The following is a 24,512-nucleotide window of genomic DNA, read 5'->3' as shown; positions in this document are numbered from 1 at the left end:
TCTTGCATCAGTCCTTCCAGAGCTGCTAGAAGATGTACCCCTCAACGTGCGACATCGTATGTGGTTTCAATTGGATGGAGCGCCTGCACATTTTGATGGCACAGTGCGAACCCTTTTGCACCATACCTACCCACAGCGTTGGATCGGCAGAGAGGGCCCCGTCCCCTGGCCCGCCTGTTCGCCTGACCTCACACCAATGGATTTCTTCTTGTGGGGCCATGTGAAAACACTCGTCTACGAGACCCCGGTGCCTGACAAGGAAACATTGGTAGCGCGGATACTTGCAGCATCGGCCGAGGTGTGTACCATGCCAGGGATTTTTGATAGGGTTCGCCAGAATTTCCTGTGACGCTGCAATGCCTGCATTGAATGTGGTGGTCGTCAATTTGAGCAACTTTTGTAACAACGTCAGTCCGGGGTATGACTACGTACTACGTACTATTCCTATCTGTAAGTGCATCTTTGCGTGGCAATAAACCTCCAGTGCCCGTAGTTGCTGTGTTTGTCCTGCTGGTGCACGACCTCTGTGTGACATCCCCTCGGTGCTGCTACGGCGAATCCCTCGTCCCGCATTTGTTGTCTCCTTGACAGGTACCATTCCCCGTCCGGTCCTCTTTCTCTTTTGTTGAACCGTGCTTTGTTCTTGCTGCGGTGTCTCCCCACTGTGTTTGGGGACTCCCCACGTGCTGCATGTGTTTGTTTCCCGCTGTGCAATTGTTACTTCATGCTTCATTGCTTCCTTTGTCCCTACCGTTCTCGATCGCTACCCTTTCCCTTCACTTGTCTTGCGGGACACTCCTATTTCCTTTGTGGAACCCCATGCACATCCGTTGCGCAGCTGCCGCCTAGTGTTTTTCGGATGGGCGACTTTGGTGTTCTTTTTGACTTCGTTTGTTCCGCCTTTCTATCTTCACTGGTACTGGCTGTACAGAGGTGTGAAGTTCATTTTCACACGTTTTCGGCGTTGTCTAGCTCCTCACGGAGGCATCTCTCGGCAAAGTGGAAGGGGAACTTTCGTCTATTTCATGGGAGGTATCTGTGGTTTTCGTTTGTACTATACCTTTAGAATCACCCTGTATAGTTGTGCATGCCATATTTTTTTTGCATTACCACTTTTTACTGTATTGCTTTGACTTTTCCTGTAGAGTATGCAGAGTTGTTTGAAGCACTTGAAAATATCTTCATTTAGTGACACAAACAAGTGTTGCAAGCAAATTTACATACTTCTGTAAATCTTTAAGCTAGGGACACTCCTCACTCCTTGTTATATTAGGCACAACAAGTTTGGAATCTTATTATATTAGGCAATAGGTGATAGGCACGTTGGCATATGTCGGTGAAAAGACGAGAACGTCCGCCAGACAGATACCATGTGTTGTTGCATTCCAAGGCCATGTCTATCACCTATTGTCTAATGTAACAATATTCCAAACTTTTTGTGAGGAGTATTGTTTGCATTTTGAAGGACATAATAAACTAAGTGGTACAACATAACTTTTATAGTTCAAGGTCTATAAGCAGAGTTGCAAAGCAGCTGGCTTTTTCGGGGGAAAAATTGGAAATTTTGGCTTTTTACCCATTTCAGCTTACCTATTTCACTTGAAGTTACTGTTATGAATTTACATGTTTGTAGTGACATTTTGCAATTAGTTAAAAAAAAAAAAGAATTACATGATGTAGTAGCCAAGAGGCAGATATTGGCCAAACCCAGTGGACACGTATTACATAGTGTGTTTCCATTAAGGAAAGACTTCATAAGTTTTGTCTAGAGGTGGAAGTCTACACACAACCTGTCTGCAATGTACAGCGAAACCTGCTTTAAATGGAATAGGAAGGGACCAGGACATTTTTCCGCTAAAGCCAGGTTTCTGTTTCTGGCCGCGGTGGCTCAGTCGGTAACGCGTCTGACTACCATGCTAAAGGTCCCGGGTTCGATCCCCGGCCGGTTCAAATCCGGGAACTTTTCTAAGGATGGAAGCGGCCCCGGCGCCCACCCAGCGTCGAATAACATGGGTACCTGGGGGAAACCCTGGGGGGTAAAGGCGGTCAGGGGCGTGATGCTGATCACATCACCCCCACTCACGACCGGATCAAGAAAGTGTGGGGCGTTACCCCCACACCCCCTATACGCCTTCATGGCGTGGTGCTAAGCACAGGGGAGCACTTTACCTTTTTTCTGTTTAATGCAGTTGTAATGCATAAAGATTTAGATACACAATACCACATGTGTTAAATATGTATAGTACGCTTTTGCGAAAAATCTCCAATCACCTGTTAGATGCTTTGAATTCACTGTTCGCCAGTTTTTGAGCTATCTTTTTAGTATATCCCTGTAATATAGAACCTGACACGTGATTTTTCACTGGCACTCCCACACTATTTCATTAATGTCTTTGTTTGCTGTTTTCAAAGTTCTCTTTTTATTTTTCTATTAGTACAGTTTCCCCAGAGCTTCAGAATTTCAGTTTTCTTCTTTAGAAAGATCATTCGCTTATGTTTTACTGCCATTGAACATCTTCATGATCTACTTAGCAGATAATCTCCCTACTCACATGAAATACTTTTACTCTCATGTTAAGATCAAGCACAACTCTTCTCTTTGTAGCCATGATGACAACTGCCAGACTAAAGTATTCACCTAGACCCCTTTTTGAGTAGAATTTCTGGAAGGGGAAAACAATTGAATTTCAACACAGGTGCAACTGACTGCTCAATACACATCTAGTGCAACATGGGAGACACCTGACCTGAATTCCAAAGGTAATTGACAGGTCAGGAACTTGGAAACTGGGGAGAACAGACAACATTTTTTCTGAAGAATGCATTCTGGAACACGAGGAATTTTCCATATAAAGGCTGCTTTTGTTTTCCATTTCCATGGTTGACGTTTTCCATTTAATCCAGGAAATTTAACGTTTTTCATCTCCAAATTCATAGGACTGGGAAATATTTCCATTCAAGCAATATTTATGTTTAATGGAGCATCTGTTTGTAGCAGGTTTTACTGTGCAAAGATTTTATTTTCTGACAAAATAAATGTCAATGGCAACTGTGTCATTTAATGTTATTTTCTTTTTTCCAATAAGGCCAAAGCAAGAGAGGCCAGGGAAGATCGGCAGATGCAGCTGACTGGTGATCTGTATTTTATGATGGAATTAGCTGCATCTTTTCTGAATGTTGAACTAAAGACAATGGAAGAAGGTGTCTTGGATAGTGACAGACACATAAAGATTATGAATAGTCTTCTTGTTGAAGGTGGAAGGCAGGCCATAATGTTTTATTTCATGGAGTATGATGTTCCTGGTGTAGGTAAGTTTTTATAGGTGTATAATTCTTATTTTGGAATATTGGCCAATACCAATACAATAAGGTACTGATATAAAATTTACCATTATTGGTAACCGGTATTCTACCGATTCAATATAAAATTCCAAATGGTCCTTGAAGAACCCTGATGGTTCATTGATCTCTTTAATAAATGTATGACTGCAATACAAAGGAGCTGCATATTTAGGTACTTACTTTGAAAAAAAAGTATAACATTGAGATTATATGTTTGTATCGATAAAAATTTTAACAAAATTGCAGAATATTTGCACTAAATTATTAGATATTTATAGATATATTGTGTCAGTAATTTTACCGATATGCCTATATCAGCCAATTCCATAAGTACCGATTAATCTGTCCCATCCCTAATTCCCGTAATATCGTATCATGGTGGAATATGTGGCAGAGATCTTATGCAATTATTTAGGGTCTTTTTTATGAGGGTTCTGCTCCTTTCAAAAGCAGTGTTTGCAACTTATAATGCAATAGCGTAATGTTTCGAATATGCATGCAATAACATAATGACCTTAAGATTAGATTTTTTGGTTGTGTGTGTGTAAATTTGGAATTTGGGTTCTATTCCAGTTAACATCATGGATGTTTTAGGAAGGAGACGATGTCGACCTCTTCCATCTACATAATATACAGCTCTTAAAATCAGAAATTTTGCTTAAGAATTTTTGGCGCAACCGCAGGGGGGGCATTGCCCCCCAACCTTGGTCGGAAATCAGTTCAAGGGGGTCAAACATTGACGGCCAAGTGAACCTGCAGAGGGCAATTACCGCCCACAACTTCAAATTTTATGCAAATAAAAATACATTTCGTAAAATTTGCTTGCTCGCTTCGCTCGCATTCCCAGCTTTTCTTAGTCTTATCAAATTCAGAACTGTTGCTAGGGGACAGTGGAACACAGCCCTGGGTGACAAACAATCTAAATGAAAATAAGTTATAAAATTGATTGTTTTTTTTTTAATTCTACTTTAAGCACAGAAAGGCTAATTGAGACTGGGCCTATAGGTTGAAGTGGGTTCCGAATTACTATGTGCCTCCACCGGTTATCGAACCCAGGACCCCTTGATCACAAGGCAACGATGTCACCACTACACCATCGGGGAGGTACAAAAGTTGTAAATGATATAGATGCCATGGCGTTCCGTGAAATTATTTTCACACTATTAAATTAATATTGATTTCAGATTGATATTGGATCCAAAAATTTTCTTGCTCACTTCGCTCGCAATTTTTGTTTCTTCGCTGTAATGCATTGTAAATCACTAGGCAGAGAAATAAGACTAGTCTTAATTGATTTTGTTTTAAATGCATGAACAATTGTTTTGAGGAAAGGGAGTGTGCATATTTGAGAGACAATTTATGTAATTTTTGCTGTTGGTTTATTAAGGGATTGATGAATTGGTTGTGTAATGTATTTAAATAATATGTGCTGTATATAATATTTATTAAAGAAACTTTGAATATGTACACAATTTAGTGTCCACGTCACTCCACGTTGCGTATATGTGAAACGTATATCGTGCATGAAAATTATGTTAATGTAAAAAAGAATTATATTTGAAATGCATTTATCAAGCATTTTCTGTCTTTTAAAAATAATTTATGTGCTTGTTTTCCGTTATTAATGTGAAATTGAACATGTTAAAAAAATAATTCAAATCGTTTGTTCGAACACAAATGCTTTAGCACAAAATTCTACCGCCTTTTTGCGTAATTTACGAGGATAATAACGTCTTTGATACTACCAATACTAATATTAATAATAATGTTGGTCTTGGGTTCGAATCCCAGCTTGGGCATGGATGTTTGCGAGTATCCATTCATCATTTTCATCATGCTATCACTCATCCTCATCTTCGCAAATTAGCCAAAAGTGGCACAAGAAGCGAATTAAAATGAAGCAAATCAATAATAACAATAATAGTAATGTTATAATAACATTATTAGTAACTACTACTATTATTATTATTAACATTATTATTATTAAAATAATTATTATTGGTATGTTTATCCTGGTACTTGCCCCCCTAGACAAAAATTTGTGGTTGCGCCTCTGCTTATAACACAATATTAACTGCCTTTTCTGTCAAAACCTTCCTATTGGGTTGGTCTTTTTATACTGTTCACGCAGATTTTTCTTAAATGTTCCAAAGAAAAAAATCATTCCTTTTTTTTTTAGCAAATTCTTTAGAATTGCATTCCACTTGGTGTGTGTAATTTACCACAATCTAACAAAAACTTTTACAAGTGCTGTAGTGATAGCTTTATCAAAGTGGTCTTTGTTGATTTTTTTTTTGGACAACATGCAACTGCCCAATTTCTAAACTCTCTTTTTTCTGTAAGTTTTATACCAACTCCACTTTCTGTGACCAAGGGCACCTGTGCAGCATAATTTACCTTCTTCTGAACTTGCTTCAAAGGAATTGTTGGGAGTTGATGTCTGTGATTCTTGTTCCATGAAATATAGCACATTGTGGATTACATTTCTTGCCTGGCTTTGCAATGCATAAAACTTTTTCACAATACTATACACCAAAACCTCCATATCACATGTACACAACTACATGCTGAGTGCCCAGTATAATTGTGTCCAAATGTAGGTGGCAACATTGGTCTCTGGCTGCAACAACCACCTGCCCCCATTTCAACTTTCAGAGCTCAAGTTATCTCCTGCAACATATAACATTTTTTGAACTGTGTTATGGCAGTACTGGGATGCTGCAAAAGTGTTGTATGACATTTTTACAGACCTTGAAAGTCAGTCTCCAGTAAAGTATTGGCTGATATCAAATATTAAATTCCAACAAATACCACTGTTAGGCATCGGTAGCAGTTCAACCCTAATTTTTAGTAACAGTTTAAAACCAGCCTGATAATTATACTCAATTTCCTTCCTTCCTTATGCAGACTCTGGGAGATATTTGCCAGGTGCACCCAAACCAGAGGGGATAACTCGCCGAGTCATGGTGACAGATGGAAGTGATATTCCATATTCGGGAGCCTGTGTCATATGTTTCAGATTAAACAGTAATATCAACATTAACGTCAGAAATATTCATGAGGTGAGTAGTGTATAATGTGATGATATATTTTATATATAAAGTACAAAGGTGTGTAAAATAATCAGTGAAGTCAGTATTTTTTTTGTTTTCATATCTGCAAACAAGTGTTGAATTGCCCATAACAACTGCAAATTAAAATAAAGATTATGCAATGGAAGCGTACATCCTAGAAGAATTATGCAAACAGTGGTTTCTTGATCTTACTGTGACATACATTTGTGCTATTTTTCACATCCATAAATTATTTATATACTTTTTAAGATGTACACCAAATGGTTCGTAAATATGTACCATAAAATGTTACCAATTCATTTTAATTATAAAATAATTCTTTTAGCCTTGAATTTTTGGCAAATTTGCTTTGAAAACTTGGAATTTTACTTGAATTTTGTGTCAGTCTTAGAGGAGCCACCCTGTTGTTAATACCTTGATAGCAGTGTTTGAATTGAAGGAAATATAGATGCGAGGGACATTTCAGAACTTTATATTTCTTTTTGATGGAGACAACCTTGATAGTAAAATCTTTTCTAATCACATGTGCACACCAACAACAGTATCAATACTTTCAGGTATGAACTTGATGTGACACAAAGAAATTAGGTAGTGAGCAAAGCAAGTAACAATTACTAAATGTCTTTGCAAACTATCAACTTGAAATTTAAAGAAATTATTACTTCATTAATAATAACAAAAGTGAAAAATAATATGGAAGGAGGAAAATTCTTTCTGTTGGAAGCAAATTAAAGATACAGAATGTAGAGAGGAGAGAATTCCCTTGGTCATCAGTAGGGCATCTGACTGCTACATGGGAGACCAAGATTTTACTGTCAGGGTAAACCATCAAAGGTTGGAATTTTTCCAGCCTTGCCCCTCCATAAAGTGGCTCTGTAGCTCATCCAGCCTCAAATCAATGAGTACATGGGGGGGGGGGAGGAGGGTATGGTGCTGATCACATTACCTCCAAAATTGCCAAGATGGAGAATGTGTGGCCCTATCCCCACATCCCCTAAATGTGCCCTCATGGCACGGTGCTATATACATGGGGATCTTTACCTTCCCTTACACCCCCCTTCAATTTAAACACCACTGCTTAGGAGAATGAAATAACCTCATAAATTATAATTCCAGGAAGTATTTTTTGCTACATTTGATGTTGCTGTCACATTGGGAGAAATTGACACCAACCCAGTGTCAGTATCTTACAACTACCTGAAAAGGATTCATATGCCGGTTCTCAGCGTTTTTGCTAATTGGGGCGAATTAAGCAAGAGTGAACAGGGAAGAAAGGATAAACAGGATTTCCTGGACAGTTTTTCTTTCTTTCTCAACTTTCTCTCAAGTAAGTAACACTTTTGGGTTCTTATTTATCAGTATCAGATGGTGGCGATATAAATTTGCAAACTTCTGCCCCTACATTTTCCTGTTTCACATACCAGTTCTGAGATATAATGTGTGAACTTTGAGGAGGCATTTTTTTCATGACAGTCAATTATTTCATGTTAAGAGCTGGTTTTTCAATGTACAATTAAGGTTCATGTTAGCACGTAACTGGAAGTTTGTGAAAATTTTGGTTTTTCAGTGTGCAGTTAGCTCGTAACTGGAACTCTGGTGACAGTTATCTTTACTGCAACTTCTTCTTGCAGTTACCAGCCTAACTGGAAGTTACAAAGCAACATGGCTGCCTCATGCAGCTATCAAAGTTCCACACTCGCAACTTCACTGTCAGATTAAACAAGATATAATCCATAAAACTGTTAAATTGGTACAGAAGAAGACTTGTTTTGTTTGGCAGAGCTTACCAATGTCCATGGAAGTATGGAAATTAAGCAGCGTAGTTGCTAGAATTCGCTTGGCAAGGTTGTGTTGGAGAATTTGTGACCAGGATATTCAGTCTACCAGGCGGGACAATATCCAAATGGTAATTTGGTGCAGTGGTTAGCGGCACCACCATTTGGAGCTTGTTGTGTTTTGTAATACGAGTTCGAGTTCTGGTCACGGATCTTTTTTTTTTCCTTGTCAATTATTTATTACGTGTGTTGCCTTCAATTTATGTGTTATTGTTGAATGATCTTCTCGGAGAAATATTACAGTAAATTTTAAAATTATTTTTACATATTAATAGTGTTTATATCAACAGACCGGTATTATTAATGTTTCGACTTTCGAGTTCTTCTACAAGAAAGTATATGTGCCTGCGCCTCATAACAGCATTTCCCCAACATGGAATTGAATTGGACCTTGATTAGAAGGCCAAATCTATAGTGCTTGCTTTTGTTAATTTATTTCGTAAGCATACAGAATGGATACGCAGCCATTGTTTCAATCGTTTCCTATGCAATAACATGCTTTCGAGCAGGGCATGCTTGTAGTTGTATATTTAAACACCAGGCTGTGTGCCAGTCGATGCAGTTTGAAACTATACTAATAGATGATGCGCAGATCGATTCCCTATTTTTCAGCGCTTCAGCATTACCAACGTACTATTTTGGAGTACAAAGTTAGAATTTGCTAACTGCCAGTTACTTTCACATTGAGAAACTCAGTGCTGGTTAAGAGTGGCGATTATCTCCAACTGGCAGATAGTTAACAGAAAGAATAACTGGACATTGAAAAACCGGCCTTAAGTTCACTTTAATCACAGATAGGCTAATCATGACTGGACATACAGTTCAAAGTGGGATGTGCCTCCACTGGGTATCAAATCTGGTACCCTCTGATTACAAGGTGAGATTATTTCTGGGGATGCCCCTTTAATAATTAATGTATGGTAAAATACTGATTATTCATTTTCATCATTAGTTTTTGTTTGTTGCCTTCTAAAGGAATAAATGAACTAATGTCTAGAATATTTATTACATGCTGTATAATTTCTTTCTGTGAACTTATTTTCTATTGATCTATAAAATAGAAATAAAGTATTTAAGGCGATGAGGTCCAGTTTCATAGAAGCTACACATTTATTTCAGTTCTGTCAAAATACATTAGACTACCGGAAAGCAAGTCAGATTCCCAAGTTATGTATTTCCCCTCTTGTTACAGTTGTAAGCTAATGCTTAAGGTGGTGATTAAGCTAGATCAGGGTGGCTACTCACCAGGAATTCCTTGAATTCTGGGAACTATGCGTAAATTATTGGCTCTGGGAATTCTGTGTGAATTTTTCTCTGTAGATATACAAAATTGCAACTTTTATAAGTTCAAATCCCATTGAATTTATACATATTTATGAGTGCCCTGAGACAAAGTTTTTCATAGCTTAGCATTTATTTTTATCAAGGAAGGAGAAGAAAGCTGTGTGGAAAATAAAACAGAATTCTCTCAGTCCATTTACTTTGTTAGTATCCTTTGCAGAACAATCTATCTGACAGGCGGAAGATTATTCAAGATATCTTGAAGTTGATTAGGAGAATTAGAGTTTGCAATTCTCATACAATTAAATTTTTTCTCAGATTAATATATCCAATAACATTTGTGACTTGTGTTTGTAGATGTATTTCGAGTCTGAGTATGTAAATTCCTCACCTTGAATCAAATATTTTAATTGTATATACCCTTTAATTGAATTGAATTAGAACTTTTGGATACGTTGAAATCACAGAGACCCTGTGTATTGTTACTATTTGTGTTTGTGTACGTGTGTGGGTGGTGAGAGGCGGTAATATGTAAAGTTGAAATAGAGAAAACATCTGCATGTACCCTTGAATTTTTAGAAAGTTAACCTTGAAAACTGTGAATTATACTTGAAGAATATTATCATGGTCCTAGAGTGGCCACCCTGTAGATGGAGTTCACTAAAAATATCATTAATCATTGTGTTTCAACCTCCATCTGTTTCTTTTGGAGCATGAAAACACTATCTCTTCAACTTAATTTTTCAGTAATGGGAATATTTTGACTTCTTTCATAAAGGCGGGGTTTTCAATGTTTCATTCATGTGCTTTGTCTGGTTATATTAAGTAACATATTTTTATAAAGCTTAAAAAAGTAATATTTCCATAAGCACCTATGTAAAATACTAGCTTCCATCCAACACAAAGCTGAGTAGAATCCCTCTTGTTGGGCTCCTTGTGTTCCATAGAGGAGATACTATGTATATTGTGAACACTACAGAATTAAAATACTTTTCAAAAACTATATTGAGCATTTATATTGGAGACAATGGTTTCATTGTCAGAACTAAACCTTCCAAAATGTTTTTGTTTTCCAGATACCAAATTGGATTTGCAGGGTCGTGTTGATTTCAGTATCCCCAGTAATATAGTAAGAATGTTGGCAAACCGAGACGATGTTGAAAAGATAATTTCGAATCCTACAACTTTGGTTTCAGTGGAAGGTGCAGTTAATTTGTGGGCTACTAAAATTGAAAAGGTAATGAGTTGAAAAATCATAATGCTTTCAATAGTACTTTCTTACATAGAAACTTCGATATTCTGTAATAGATTAACAAGCATATATATATTTATATATAGGAACAAAGACTACAACTCAGCCGTTATCGCAGCAAACTCCTCCAAACATGCAACAAGTAACTTCCTTCCTCTCCTACCACAATAATGCACACATGCCAGTTCACACATTATTGAAGAGCAACATACAATTAAGAAAAAGGAGGTAGTTAGTAATGAAAGCAAACAAATAAACAGAAACGTGTATGAGGCTGCGAATATATGCAAGGACGGGAACAGTAAATTAAAATAGAGATGATGGAAACGTCTATGTGGATTTAAACGTAACAGATCAACTACAGATCAAATTTTTCACATCAGACAGACACTTGAAAAAAAGTGGGAATATAATCAAAATGTCCATCAACTATTCATTGATTTCAAAAAAACATATGATTCGGTCAAAAGAGATAAATTATATAATATATTAGTAGAGTTTGGAATACCTAAGAAGCTTGTTAGTATGATAAAAATATGCACCAGTGAAACAGAAAGTAAAATTCGTGTGGGTATTAATATGTCTGATAAATTTACAATTCATGATGGGTTAAAACAAGGAGATGCATTATCTCCATTGCTTTTTAATTTTGCCTTAGAATATGCTGTTAGGAAGGTAAAAGAAACTAAAGAAGGACTAAAATTAAATGGTGTGACTCAGTTGTTAGCATATGCAGATGATGTAGGCTTACTGGGGGATGATGTGAATACAATTAAGAATAATGTTAAAATATTTTTCAAAACTGCTAAAGAGATAGGTTTGGAAGTTAACAAAGAGAAAACTAAATATATGCTTACAGGTCAAAACCAAGTGTTAGGTAATAATCAAAATCTAATTATTGATAACAACTCGTTTGAACCAGTTTCCAAATTCAAATACTTAGGAGTAATATTAACAAATGAAAATTATATTAAAGAGGAAATAATTAAGGAAATGCATGTTACTTCTCTCTTCATAAACTTTTGTCTTCTCGTTTAATATCTAAGAAACTAAAAGTTAAAATATACAAAACCGTAATTTTGCCTGTAGTATTATATGGATGTGAAACTTGGTCCCTTACATTGAAAGAGGAACATAAATTGAGAGTATTTGAAAATAAGATCCTTAGGAAAATCTTTGGACCTAAAAGGGATGAGGAGACAGGTGAGTGGAGAAGGTTACATAATTTAGAACTACATAATTTGTATTGATGTCCAGATATTATTAGAATAATTAAATCAAGAAGACTTAGGTGGGCAGGCCATGTGGCAGGAATGGGAGAGGAAAGAGGAGTTTACAGGATTCTTGTTGGGAAACCTGATGGTAAGAGACCTGTAGGAAGGCGAAGACGAAGATGGAGGGACAACGTTGAGATGGACCTAAGGGAAATTGGTAGGGATGGAAAAGAGTATATAGAACTTGCTCAAGATAGGGAAAGATGGAAGGCCTTTGTTGCTGCAGCCATGAACTTTCGGGTTCAAGAAGGCTAGGGAGTTAGTTAGTTAGATGATGGAAACGTGGATGAAATGTGGATTAGGATGTTCAAAAGGTGGGAAGTAAGTGAATATAAAAAAAAATGGTTTTCATGTCACACCGGGCGTAATCTGCGCAGTTCAGGAGGGGGAGGGGGGAAATGGTGGGCAGAGTTTGGAACCGGGAAACCTGATGGTAAGAGACCTGTAGGAAGGTGAAGACGAAGATGGAGGGACAACGTTGAGATGGACCTAAGGGAAATTGGTAGGGATGGAAAAGAGTATATAGAACTTGCTCAAGATAGGGAAAGATGGAGGGCCTTTGTTGCTGCAGCCATGAACTTTCGGGTTCAAGAAGGCTAGGGAGTTAGTTAGTTAGATGATGGAAACGTGGATGAAATGTGGATTAGGATGTTCAAAAGGTGGGAAGTAAGTGAATATAAAAAAAAAATGGTTTTCATGTCACACCGGGCATAATCTGCGCAGTTCAGGAGGGGAAGGGGGGGAAATGGTGGGCAGAGTTTGGAACCGGGAAACTTCCTGCATTCTGCACGAAGGCAAACAGATGGCGAGTGTGGCGTCGTGCATATGTTTTTTAACGTTTCAAGTTTTAAAGTTTTTTATCTTTGACTTTTTACGCTTTCGAAACTTTACAAAGAAAGGAATATGGTTTGGCTGTTTTATTAAAAATGGGCAAGTTGTTAGGAAACCTTCCTTTTTTACCATAGCAACACCCATCACCTTACTCCTTGTTTTACTTCTATTTGATGTGGCTATGAAGCAATTCTGCTAGCCAAGGAGATAACGTAAGGAAGGGAGCAGTTGACTCCAAAAACGTAGTTTGGCATACTGTACATACTCACAAACCATAAGTAAACTATTTTTTGGTATTTTTAAATATTTTTTAAATACTTAATATTCTACTAAGTGAATAATTCACACACGCACAAGATATGATGCCAGTTCAGCAACACCCTAGCAATACTCAGCAAAATCCATGCCTGGAGCCAGCACAAAGCACTACCAGCTGTCAAACTAACCAAATCGATGCCTTAACATCAGACATAACACAACTAACTTATCGCACCCAATAATGGCACTATGCCAAAACACCATTGAACTCGCAAAGCAAATACACAATGATAAAGCAAATCAACCCAGATTCTATGGTAGAAATCAGGGTAATGCCTCCAATCTACCAGGCTCTCCCTCCACCTGCACCTTCACCAAGTAACTCCCAACCACCATCCCCACAAGAATACTGCATCCTAAACCACAATGCAACAACCCACTCCGTACACGTCAATCTATTCTTGTCGGCTATTATAAGTGAGAACCTTCTTCCATAACCCCCAGGGTTCCTCAAGGGGGGGTCCGCGAAACCCTCCCATTGTTCCACAAAGGTTCGAAAAAATACTAAGACAAGAGCATTTACTCTTTAATGCTAAAAATGAATTATGAGAGAATGAAAATTATACAAATTCACGGTGTCTATTTACTGAGGTAAAAGAAATTGAAGTAGATAAGCCAAAAATGTAAACATGACTAAGCATCGCCAGTTCTCACAGCAACAACAAGCATGTTTTGGCTGAGAACTGCCTGGGCTGGTGGTTGTGTAGGAAAGGGGGGCACTTGATTGTTTGGCTCGGATTGCTTCGCCCGTGACTGCTCCACAGCGGGAACAAACAAAAGCTGCCTTCGCGGCTGTTCAGAATCTTTTGATGTTTGTGTCCTTGGAAAGTCTTTTATTACTTCTAAGAATTTTTCTCATCCTTTGGAGTATGTTCTTGAAGAAAGCCGCATATAAAAGGATTGTGGCTTTCGCATCTGAGCCAGTCTACAATTGTTAGCGAAGACTTCTCAGTAATCGCGAGTTGTTTCTGTTCGGGCCTTTGCATATTCTCTGGTAACGGTAAAGTTACTTCTTGATATTTCCACGGTGAATTTTATGCTTGTGACTTCTGACCTAAGATGGACCGCTGGCTGAATTTGAAACTAAAAGTTCAGATTCTGATGGTGAGGGTGCATCGAGTTCGAAGCAATGTGAACCTACCCGTCTTCTTAGAAAGATATAGCAAGGAATATCTGTCCATGGGTTTCATGTGTTCAGACCCAGAAGACAAGCAACTTCCACAGGGTGTATGTTATGACGTGTTGTCCAGTGAAGCCATGAAACCATCGAAACTGTGAAGACATCTTGAAACTAAACACGAAGAACACATCACAAAGAGCATTGACTTTTCTAGAAGTAAGGAGCAGGAGCTTCGCGAAAGCAAGAAAATTGTGGAAAGGTCTACAAGTGGGTGCAACAATGAGAATACCGTGAGGGCATCATTTGAAGTTTCTCACATGATAGCAAAAACTGGAAAACCTCACACAATTGCTGAAGAACTTGTATTACCAGCTGCAAAAATCATGGTTTCTGCATTGATCAGTGACAAAGCTGCCAAAGATCTCTCTTTGATACAGTTGTCAAATCGTCAGTTTGTCTGAAACTGCATGTCCCCCTATTTTGCTTTGCAACTGGATGAAAGCACAGACATTATGTACAAAGCAATGCTGATGTACTACGTTAGGTATGAACATATCAAAAGTGTTTATGAGGACTTATTCTTCATCTCCTATTTGACGCACACTACAGCTGAAGAAGTATTTGCCAGCTTAAATGCATTTATAATATCTCATAATATGGACTGGTTGAAATGCGTTGGAGTTAGCACAGATGCAGCATGAGCAATGTCGAGAAGGGTTACTGGACTTGCAGCATGATATAAAGGGTGATGTACTTTCATAATGCTTTATCCTATTTTGAATTACTTATTCACAATAAGAGAGAGAGAAGAGCAACGCTTTACGCTGCCACACGCAGACCCTATGCTACGTGTGGTGTCCCGTGGATCATAACAGGTGTTATGGGAGACCTGTTAACCAACAGACAGACTTTAGCCTAAATACTAATACGGTAGGAAGAGGAAGCTTTGGTAGTCTTACTATCACATCAATGACATCAAGTCGATCTCATTTAAACGGCACATTTATTCACCTGTGGCATGGCCACCACCAAACATGGGCATTTCACTGACACAAAGAACACACAAAATAAATATACATAAGATTCTGTACTTACATATCAGCTAAACTCGAAAGATACACTTTTCTTTTTTACCTAGGGACCACACACTTTTCCTAACCACACACCACATCCCAATACCTGGGTCTTAAGGGGCACACAAAACAAAGGAGTGGGTATTTTCATGGGAGTTTTTGATGTAATAGAGGCTTTTGGGACTGATTGAAGCACTTTACAGGTTATTCTTTGAAGGATGGCTGGATACAAACATGGATGCCTCATGGATGTTCCTATAGCTCTTTGTCCCAACCATGTGGTCTGGGTTTCCACTTTGGACACAGATTTCTGCACATGGGCGAAAAACACAGTATGGGCTTTAAAAAAGGTCTTGGGTACTATTCCCAGTGTAGTAGCCCTCCCTTGGTTCTATATTTAACTGATATGGGAGTTGGATTCCTATTTCCAGTGTACTTTCCTTTGTTTCCCACGCGGCCATGAACACACTAGATTTGGCCAGCAAAACAACACATGACCTGCTCTCAGGCCATTCCAGAACACAAATGAGCTTGAATGGCAAGCTCAAAACATAATAGGCCATCTGGGAGTCTATTATGTGACGTCACAGCCTTTAAGGCCTCTCATTGGCCAACTGGAGTCATCTGAGACTTTTCCTTGTATGTGGAGGTTCCAATTCCTACCTCCAGATGGCAGTTATCAATTGATTGAAAAATGTAAACAAAAACGTTTTTTCACATTTTCTAGCTTATTTATGCCAGATAACTAAAAATGAGTTTACTTTTCATAAAATAGGCATTATTTTACCTATGCACAAATGTTATCTTTTATTTTTAATAAAAGATGAGGGATTTAGCACATGTTTTTTTTGTATTCAAGATGGCTACTAGCTGCCTAAAAATTGTTATTTCTTAATAAACAAAGCATTTTTTTTTCATGTTGAGGGGAATAAACAATGCGGTTGATAATATAAGATGTAAGCGAGTTACTAAATGTATATCTGCGAAACTTACTTGTAAATGTTCTTATAATTTCGGTGGCCTCTGCGGATATACCTTTAGTAACTCGCTTACGTCTTATAAAGCATTTTTTTTCCATTCCATGGGTGTGGAAAATGGTATGTAAACATTACCCATGATGCTAATTGGGGAAAAGTATAAGCTATTGGGAAATAGCTCTCACAAGCCTTTTCTGATATTAACCTAATGGCCCTTGCACTTAGGTTGGGCCTATGGGTATTTGTGTATGGGCATGTATGCCCAATCTTTTATTGATCATAACAAATAAAAGAAATCGCCCCATCGGCAATATAAGTTGCACTAGGATGCACTAGTGGCCAAGAAGACACCAGAAGAGCTTCAACAGACCTTAAATGAATCAGTGAAAATTGTCAATTTCATAAAAAGCAAGTCACTGAATTCAAGACATTTTAAGCAGTCCTGCAAAGAAATGGACAGTGAATATCATCAACTTTTGCTTCACTGTGAAGTTCGCTGGCTGTCACGAGGTAAAGTTTCGCCTCAATTCTGGGAATTGAGAGACGAAATAAGAATATTTCTCTTGGATAAGCAATTTCATCTCAGCGATGGTTTGAATGATTTTTCCTGGTTAGTCAAGTTAGCATACTTATCAGATATCTTCATCCACTTAAATAATCTGAACTTAAGTCTTCAAGGAGAAAAAGTAACCGTCTTTTTAGTTGAAGACAAGATCGAAGCAATGATCAAAAAGTTCGAGTTGTGGCGTCAGCGTATTCTGAATGCAAGATATGAGGAGACTATTCCAAACTTCTCAAATTTTCTTCATTCCACGGAAGAAGAGTTGTCAGAGAATGACAAGTCACTCTTCACGCAACGTTTGAAACACTTGCAGCAGTCGTTCAGAGAATATTTTCCTGTGCCGGATACAAGCACAAATTGGATCAGGGATCCATTTTCAGTTAGCGTGCATGGAGTAGAAGGGCTACTTATGTAGGGTTACCAGACGTCCGGATTTTCCCGGACATGTCCTACATTTTATCCTTATGTCAGGCGTCCGGGAGGAATTTGAAAAATATCATAAATGTCCTACATTTTGAGCGTCACATAATATTAATTAGGAAAATACATAACAGAAAATAGTCATGCAAATTACAAGTCTATGGACTGCGCTTCCAAACTCAATAGTGAAATTTATTTTGATTCAGTCATTGCACAAAAAGAATAAAGTTTGTCCTGCCATTAAACAAACGGAAAAACGGAAGTAATTAATGAACAAAGTCTTGGGACCACTTTCTGATAACGCCACTGTTCAATGCCTGAGCAGAATTTATTGGCTTAGGGTTTATACTGATGGAACAAGGTGTTGCCCATTCTTATTCAATATAATTTGATTGTAGATCAGGGGTATAGAGAATAAAGTTATTCAGTATGTCTGCCAGTCAAGAAAGTCATGGAAGTCAAGAAAATGTAAAAAATCAACGAGTAGGTCAAGAAGTTACTAAAAAGGCAATAAATTATTCTTGTGGTCAATTTAGATGATTTAGTTTATTTTACTTCACTTTTTTCTGTCCCTATGGCTAATCGCGAAAATGAGGATGAATGATGGTAAGATAAGATGGATGAATGGATAGTCATAAACATATAGGGACAACAGACACAAACCCCACATAAGATTATACTGGCTATGAGTCCAGACGCCAAAGCCTCGCTTGTCTGCCAAACACAGTTCAGGATGCATTAATACGAAATAGCAGATCTAATTCTCTTCTTAAATTCAGCTTCAGTTTTCATGCCCTTTGGTAGGGATTTTCATTAAATAAATATTTATTTTCTTAATTACTAATTTCCAACTTTACCTAAGTAGGATCTAGAAAAGTCCAGAAAAAAGTCAAGATTTCTGGATGTATCATTTTGGAGACACCCTGTTATTGAACTAAAAACTACCCAAGATGAAACCATTTTAAATTACAGCAATTGCTGAATATTTGTTTGCCATTACAGGTCATAATTCAAATGTTGAGAGAGTACTTTCATTACCATCAGCACAACAGACTCACGAGAGAATTATTTTTTTATAAAGTCTGTAAAATGTTTCGTATTGGTCCCTATAATTTCAACGAGTTTTACTGTCCACTCTAACATCAATATATAGTTTGAATAAACCTGATATTTTGATAAAAATTGTCTCCTCTGAGAAGTACCACTTATATCAAGCAGTAAGAAGTGCATTGATTAGTATGACTGCAAGTTTTGATATTTTGCATTTAAACATTCGTTGGGAAATATTTTTTTAAAACTGAAAGGTGTCATTTTTCAACTACTTCCTAACGTGTTCTATAGAAATACGTATTATTTATCGAGAATGTGTTGCGTCCTACATTTTGACTTAATGTCCTACATTTTGGGACAGCATGTCCTACATTTCCCTTACAGCGATCTGGTAACCCTATACTTATGTGAAAGATCATTCTCTGCTCTCATCTATCTTTGAAACAAGTACAGGAACCGTTTGGAAAATGTAGAATCAGAACTTAGGATTCAGGTTTCTACCATAAAGCCCGATATATCACTACTTGTCAGTGAAATGCAGCATCATCCCCCTCACAGGAAATGATATTAACAAGTAGTGTTATCTCTTGTTAGTATTCATTATTAATACAAAAATTGTATTTTATATACTTTTGATTAATTGAATGTAATTGCTACAATTAACATTACAATAAAATGCAAATAAAAATAAAATGTGTGCGTTCATTTAATTTTCCCTTTCTTGAATGGTTAAAATCAGTGATGAAACACTAGAAATAAATATGTATGATCCGGACTTTTAAACTTTGAGTTAATTCTTGGGGGTTCGCGAGGGCGAGTGATGTCTGAAGGGGGTCCGCAGTCTAGGAAAGTTCAAGAACCGCTGATTTAGAGGATTCAAAAGAAAAATAAAACTTTAAATCTGTTGAGAAATAGCCGAGAAACAAGTGATTTAAAAATTCTAATTCTGCCATCTTAAATCCAATATGGCGGCTAAGCGATCAAATATCAAGACCAATTTTTTCTACATACTAGGACCACCTATTAAAAAAAAGCCTGTGACGTAAAACTGCGGGTACATTTCAGTGCACACAAAAGTGGAGCTAGCTCCATGACTATTCATGGCTTCATAATGTTCATGTATGCCCATGATATCACTAAGAGATGTTGAATTAATATTCTTGCAAAGGTAATATGCTACTAAACAATTGATTATCACTGGCCAGGGAATCCTGGGAAAGTCAGGCAAACCAACCTATGAGTAAGAAGTCATGGAATTTTGAAAATACATCCAAGATCTGGAAATGTTGAGAAAATCAAGTATTATATGTACTTGCCAGGATTTAGGAATAAAAATAAATTACATTATTTCTTGGACCAGTTTCTTGATAAGAAATATAAAAATTTGTTCTGTAATTTATTTTTGTTCTTTTATTTTTAACAATGTTGAATACACTTTATTGTCACAAATAAAATGCAATTCAACACTTAAACTTGATTATTCTTATTAGTATGTTAAAGCACCACAGTATGATCTGAAAATGTATTTAAAATTGCTTGTAAAACCTGTAAAAGTCAGGAACACTGTAATATAATTGGTTTACATTTCATTTCAATGACCAAATACACATACATGGTGTTATAACAAAGCAGGAAATTTACTGATTTCAATTTACTAGCTGGTAATTCTGATTCAGGTATTTAGCTGATTCCTGTGTATGTGATTTTTAGTGGAAACATTGGATCTAGTTAAAAATGTTAAAATGAAGAAAATCTGTTAACAGGGATATAAAAGACTTGTAAGCAGTATAACCACCAGCTAAGCATAAATAGGGTAGCATTGTTGGATATATTCAAAACTGACATGAACTTACTCTGTAGAGTGGTAATATGGCTTGTTAATTGATGTTACCTGCTTTCCCATTTATTTAATAAATATTTTTTCTATTGGACTATCACAACCGTCTCTGAAAGTTAGTGACTTGGTTCTTTATTAGCGTGTATTGTTATTTGGACATTATCCATCTTCAGGTAAACAAATTTCTTTGTTTTGCCGGTGGTGGGGATTGAACCCATGACAAAATGCTGTTCTCAAAATGCAGTGTTGGGGTGTAAGGGGTGCTCCTTCCACGTAGTACTCCCTGGACTGCAGACTAACAAGGCTCAGGCGACTGGCCCCATGGCCAGTATAATTCTGTGTTGTCCTTATTTGTGCTGAGCACCCTTTTTAGCCTAAGAGTAGTGCTAATTGATTGTTTCAACGCAACACTTTGTAGGTATCCTCTTTTTTTATCAATTGAACATCACTTTTTGACATATTTTGACAATTTTTTGTCGACGTTTTAGCGTTTAGCGATGTTTTTAGTACAATTTTCACTGCAAAACTTTTTTTCCCACCTCACACTTGGTAGGTATATCACGATCTTACGTGATATAACTTAACCTATCTATTTTATTCGTGCTAAACTACACGAGAGCCTCTAGTAGGTGGAACCGTACGTTCTGGAGCTACCCTTTGACCTACTTTTTATTTTACGACGTTTTACGCACTAAACTAACCTACAATGAGAGAAAAATGGACAGAAAAAGCTCTGGCATCACTTTTTAAGCTATTTTTTACCTCCTGCAAATCTTGCTCTTATGCTACCTCGCCCTTTGACCTACTTTTGAAATGACTTACGACATTTTCCTATAAGGAGGCTGTCTCCTCTCACTGTAAGGTCCCTTAGTGTAATCTACTACGACCTGCTAATATAGGCTTCTGCTCTCAGTGTAATCCGTTTTACGGATTAAACTAACCTACAATGAGAGAAAAGTGGACAGAAGAGAAGCTCTGGCATCATTTTTTTAGCTATTTTTTTACCTCCTGCAAATTTTGCTCTTATGCTAACTCGTCCTTTGACCTACATTTTTGAAATGACTTAAGACATTTTCCTATAAGGCTGCTGTCTCCTCTTACTGTAAGGTTCCTCAGTGTAACCTACCACGACCTTTGCTCTCAGCGTAATCTGCCCACGATGTGTTTTTTTTTTTTTTTTTTTAACTCTCATGTGTGATCTTCTACAATGTGTGCCCTCCCCCTGCTACGACCTAAACCGGGACACCTCTCTCCTATGATGTTTTTGCCCCCCCCCCCTGCTACGATATTTTCCTCCTCATGATGCAAAAAAAAATGGTATTGTAGCGGTATTTGAAATCGACTGTGCCGCGTGAAGGGCACATGTTCAGTGAACAATAGGAGAGAGCTTGGGAGAGTACAAGCAAGCGCTGCCCCCTCAATTTTTTTTTTCAAGAAATTCTATTTGATCCTAAAAAACTCTGCAACCCTATTGGAGTGCTTTGGGTGTTTTTTTTTTGTTTTTTTTTTAGATTAAAAATTTTGTAATTGTAGGGGTTGTAGAAAAAACTATTATTGCTTGTTGGCGATATATTTAAAACTGTTCCGTCACCCTCTCGTTCTTCACGTCGTGGACGAAGGACTTCTCTGCGACCAGGATGACGCTGCACAGATTATCGGCAGGCAGCGCGTCGTGGAACTCGCAAACGATCTTGATGTTGGTTCGATCGTTGACCACCACCTGCTTCCGCTTCGTGGTATTGATGACGGACATCGGTCTGTGGGTTTTGAATTCGCTGGGCGTGTAATACATGTCCACGCTTCCCTCGGTCACGCGTTTGTAAGCCGTGTAAGCTTCGTAAAGTTTGAGGTAATCATCTTTGGTCATGTCGAGGTTGTAATTCTCGCGCGGGAACACTTCGTTCCTCCCATTCTTGAGATAAACGTTCTTGATCTTGCAGTCGTCGAATTTGCTGGAATCTTTTTCCTGATTCTTGTCCCTCCCGGTCTGAAAGAGCACTACGACGAAATCTGGCATGTCGAACTGTATGTTGTTGAACTGCGTCGTCACGTCGAATTCCATGTGACTTCCCGACGCCAACTTCTGCACGTACTGGTAACCGTGAAAGTGAATCGGTACCTGCGGACTCTTCAAGATCTCCGCTTTGTACTTGAGGGCGTAGTTCGTTTCGTATTCCACCACCGGCATTCTCAACTCCATGCTCCGGATGACGCATTTGGCTGCTTCGGGTAAAGTGTTGGCTATCGGCGTGGTGCCGTCCGGACCCAAAGTAGCGTATCGCATCAGTGCGTCGTTGTCGTTGGCCGCTCTTCGAAACGTGATCCTCAGTCCTCCCTTCCACATGATCTCCTTGTAGTCCGAGAAGAATCCCGGAAGCAGACGCATGGGAAAGAGCACCGTGTGACTTCTCGTCGATATTTTGGTCCCCGCTTCGAATCCTCCCGCCTGGTAGTATGCCGCGTCCGTTTTGGATAATTTCAATGTTCCCACTGCCGTCGACGTGATGCCTGGATAATCTATTCTGTCGATGACGGTACCGTGTTTCCTTACCTCCACCTGCGAGAACAGGTGAGGCACGAAGTTGTCGACGAGTATCAAATTTGCTGCTGCGGGAAACGCGTCTCCGCTTTCTTTCTTCACCACGTCGAATTGAAGGTAGAGGTCCGCTCTGTGAGGATGAACGAACCCGTCGCCTACGTCCACGTCTTACCGTTTCCAAGATAACCCCACTTCCGGTCGCCATTTTCGATTTCCGAACATAGGTTCTATTCATACTTTTTCTCACGTATTGGTGTACATGACGAATCCGTAAACAGATTTTTAACAAGTCTTACCGTTTCCAAGATAACCCCACTTCCGGTCGCCATTTTCGATTTCCGAACATAGGTTCTATTCATACTTTTTCTCACGTATAGGTGTACATGACGAATCCGTAAACAGATTTTTAACAAGTCTTACCGTTTCCAAGATAACCCCACTTCCGGTCGCCATTTTCGATTTCCGAACATAGGTTCTATTCATACTTTTTCTCACGTATAGGTGTACATGACGAATCCGTAAACAGATTTTTAACAAGTCTTACCGTTTCCAAGATAACCCCACTTCCGGTCGCCATTTTCGATTTCCGAACATAGGTTCTATTCATACTTTTTCTCACGTATAGGTGTACGTGATGAATCCGTAAACAGATTTTTCCTAAGTCTTACCGTTTCCAAGATAACCCCACTTCCGGTCGCCATTTTGGATTTCCGAACATAGGTTGTATTCATATTTTACTCACATATAGGCGTACGTGATGAATCCGCAAACAGATTCTTGCTAAGTCTTACTGTTTCCAAGATAACCCCACTTCCGGTCGCCATTTTGGATTTCCGAACATAGGTTCTATTCATACTTTTTCTCACGTATAGGTGTACATGATGAATCAGCAAACATATTTTTCCCAAGTCATGAATTGGAGGGTTCTATGACCCTGTTTGTCAAAAATTCGAGATATTTGCAATTTAAGATTTTTTAACGCTGTGGACTTGGAAAATTTTCGATTGATGAAAAATTGGTTCCATGACGACCTATGCCAATTTTGGTATGGGAGGACAGAGGACACCGAGACTCGACCGACGCACTAAACCCGATCTTTCTACGACTATTCGTTCAAAAGTTACGAGTGATCAAAGTTTTGGGAGGGGGGTGGGGTAACTTCTTACCCCTTGACCCCAGGACCACCAAAACTTGGTATACGTATTCTACACCTCCAAAATCAAAGGGAGCCATCTAACGATGCCGTATGGGGGTGTTTTTCAATATATTTTTTCGATAACTCCTACCATTTTCGAGATATTTGCAATTTAACGCTGGACTTGGAAAATTTTCGATTGATGAAAAATTGGTTCCATGACGACCTATGTTTATTTTGGTATGGGAGGACAGAGGACACCTAGACGATGCTAACGCAAGAAATTCCAGCTCTCTATGATCATCCTTTCGAAAGTTACGAAAAATATTTTGGCAATTGGCCCACCCTTGACCGAGGACCTCTAAAAACTTTGTACACGTACTCTGCATCACCAATATCGACAAAAGGGTCAACGGGAGGATTTTTGCGCTATCTCTTTCTCTCACTGTTTTTCGAGACATTTGCAATTGAACGCTGTGGACTTGGAAAATTTTTCGACAGAGGGGTCAAATTTGGTTCCATGACAACCTATGTTTTTTTTTTGTTAGAAGATCAAAAAGGACACCGAGACTCGACCGACGCACTAAACCCG

General features: G+C 38.3%; 1 protein-coding gene across 1 annotated transcript in view; it reads left to right on the top strand.

Moving 5' to 3' along the window:
* Positions 1-24,512, top strand: part of kl-3 (dynein heavy chain 8, axonemal kl-3) — a 217,449-nt gene that overhangs the window by 5,375 nt on the left and 187,562 nt on the right. Inside the window, exons 3-6 of the mRNA XM_083111913.1 lie at positions 3,087-3,309; positions 6,250-6,404; positions 7,533-7,743; positions 10,609-10,769. Of these exons, the coding sequence (XP_082968039.1) occupies positions 3,087-3,309; positions 6,250-6,404; positions 7,533-7,743; positions 10,609-10,769 (750 nt within the window). The remainder of the gene's footprint in view (positions 1-3,086; positions 3,310-6,249; positions 6,405-7,532; positions 7,744-10,608; positions 10,770-24,512) is intronic.

Source organism: Lepisma saccharinum, chromosome 25 (assembly GCF_977018435.1).
Source record: "Lepisma saccharinum chromosome 25, izLepSacc3.1, whole genome shotgun sequence".
NCBI classification, from domain to species: Eukaryota; Metazoa; Arthropoda; class Insecta; order Zygentoma; family Lepismatidae; genus Lepisma; species Lepisma saccharinum.
Note: the sequence above shows the minus strand (reverse complement) of the source record. Positions and strands in the feature narration are given on the sequence as shown.